The 2,532-nt window shown below is 31.4% G+C and overlaps 1 protein-coding gene across 1 annotated transcript; it reads left to right on the forward strand.

Moving 5' to 3' along the window:
- Positions 1-542: 542 nt before the first annotated feature.
- HELRODRAFT_175812 (hypothetical protein) lies at positions 543-2,398 on the forward strand (the record flags this gene model as incomplete). The annotated part of the gene is made up of 3 exons (XM_009023197.1): positions 543-663; positions 1,691-1,762; positions 2,277-2,398. 3 exons carry the CDS (start codon positions 543-545, stop codon positions 2,396-2,398), a joined length of 315 nt encoding a protein of 104 aa, XP_009021445.1.
- Positions 2,399-2,532: the final 134 nt, after the last annotated feature.

Genomic DNA, 2,532 nt, shown 5'->3' on the forward strand with positions numbered 1-2,532 from the left:
TGTGATATTCTGAGAGCTTGATAAATTTTTAAATAAAGTTTAAAACTCAATGTAACAACCTGAAATGAACGAACAAAAAATAAAATTTGAAAAAGCCGACGAGTCTATACAAATGTCGAGAAAACTATCGACCAAGCAAGTGCAGTGTAATCATGTCAAAGTCGGAATAGAAATAGACGTAGATTACCAATTCGTTTGGTGTTTAAAAACAACATTTTTTGTAACGGCTACATATTATTTTTGAAGATTTTAAATATATAAAACAATAAAAAATCACAAAATTAAATTATATCTCGCTTACTAATGAAATTGTGCTTTTCGGAGGTTCCCGCCCCCTCTCGGTACGCCAGTGGTCAAATAATTTTTTTTCAAAGGTTATAGAGCGGGTTATTGCTAGTCTCACGTTGCTCAGAACTAAGCCAATCTGCATATTGTAACTAAAAAAGTGCACTCGTAAATGTAATGTCAGGTTTATTTGCTGTTGTTGATTTGTTTGATTATTGCATTTATGTACATGAGTGCGGCGTTTGGTTTTATGAAACATGGATACAATGCTGAAATGGTGTGAGTCATATTTAGTGGATCGTTTCCAGCAGGTTTTTAGTGACGATAAACCTGCCGTTGATGAGGGGTGCCACAGGATTAGGTGTTCCACAAGATTCGGTGTTCCACAGGATTCGGTGTTCCACAGGGTTCTGTGCTGGTTCCATTGTTGTTTTTGATGAATACTGCTGAGGTTGGTAATGTTTACAAATTTGGTTTTAAATGTCATGTTTTTGCTAATGACATACAGATGATTGCTAGCAGATCATCTATGTTGCTTGAGAATTTAGAAGAATAGTTGACTTGTTGTTTGCTTGAAATTGATGATTGGACAGTGCAGAATAAGCTGAAAATGAAAATAAATAAAACAAAGTTCCAATTGGGGCACGTCAACAATAAACTCAACCTGAATCCAGGGTTGAAATAAATTTTTTTGTTTTTTTTTAGCTGGAACTTTGTGTGGGGGGTTTAATTCGAATTTAACATTTTAGATCCACGTTAAAATAGTTATGTCGGAATGTTTTTTTTTACATTTAATGAAGTTGAGAGTTGTTATATTCTTCATATTCTTCATATTGTCAATTTCGATTTTAACGAAAAAACGAAACTGAAATTAGACAAATAGAAAAGAACTACCCTTCATCAAAATTTGTATAATGTGTATTATTAATGGCTTAGAAAAAATTTGGCTAAAAATTCGGGAAATTTTATCTTTTAAAATGTTTTTTGCATTTAAGATTGGTTTTTTTTAAACAATTTATTAGTTTATTTATGTTTTGTCATTTCATTATAATCACAGGGTTGTAAAAATGAAATTCTGTGTGAGAGTAAAGTTTCGAAAAGAAAAGTTAGGTTGTCTGTTAGTTATTTATTTATTTTATGCATTTTTTAAATGTATTTTTTATATATTTTTCATATTTACCATAATATGCACAAGCAGTATTATGGAGATAATCTAATAAACAAAGGGTGGTAGTACTTTTAGAATCTTTACTTTAAAATGCCAAATTATTTACCTTCTTGGATTTTGGATGCTCTACCTGAGGGCATGGAATTTTTTCTACCGAGTAAAATGTGAAATTTTTATTAACTATTACTTTCATATCATTTAAATTATTTGTTATTCATTATTCTTCTGGTTTTAAAGATGTAAACATTGAAGCATGTTTAATAGCCCCAGAGCCAGATGAAGTGGCGCTGCAAATTATTAGTGAGGTCGGTTAGTGAAAAATTATTTCACTTCCGGACCCCAGCAAGCCGTTTTGGATATTGATAGATAACATGATTTGCTACTGAAAAATAACGGGACACAAACATTTTGTTCAAAAAAAAATTTTTTTTCACTATTTAAAAAATTAATTAGATTTTATTAAAAATTTTAATTGAACAATAATTTTACACAACATTTAACTTCTTTATAAACATAAAAAATTGGAAAAAGTTATGAGAACTATAGTAAGAAAAATGTAATAGTCGGTAAATAATAAGGTAAGACCAAAAAAAATTATGTACATTTCATATGAATCTAAGGTAAGTACTCTTTAATCATCAAACAATCATCATTAAACAGAAAATTAGTATCAACTTCTGTATTTTCATCATCCGAATATGTATCTAAGTTAATCGAATCATGACTGATTGGCTCTTCACTGCAATCTCCATTACATGCGCAAAGCTTTGTACATCGTAACTCGCCGCGTCTACACTTACAATTTCGGCAAACTTTTTTGCAGGAACATTTCACAAGTTCAGAACAATGCAAAGATACGTCAGGAATTGTAGTCCACAACAATCCATAAGTTCCATCAGTCAGTCGCTTCCATCCCCATTTTTCTGGATCATACACTGGTGCTAATGCTAACAAACAATTTTTCCAAAGCTGAGCTTGAAGTGTGGCTCTTTTAGTGTGTTGATATAATGCATCAGCAGTCGGAGGAATATTTTCAATTGCTCTGTTCTTCCNGAGTGTATAATAGGCGTCTGCATTCA

This window comes from Helobdella robusta (assembly GCF_000326865.2).
Source record: "Helobdella robusta unplaced genomic scaffold HELROscaffold_35, whole genome shotgun sequence".
Taxonomy (NCBI): Eukaryota; Metazoa; Annelida; class Clitellata; order Rhynchobdellida; family Glossiphoniidae; genus Helobdella; species Helobdella robusta.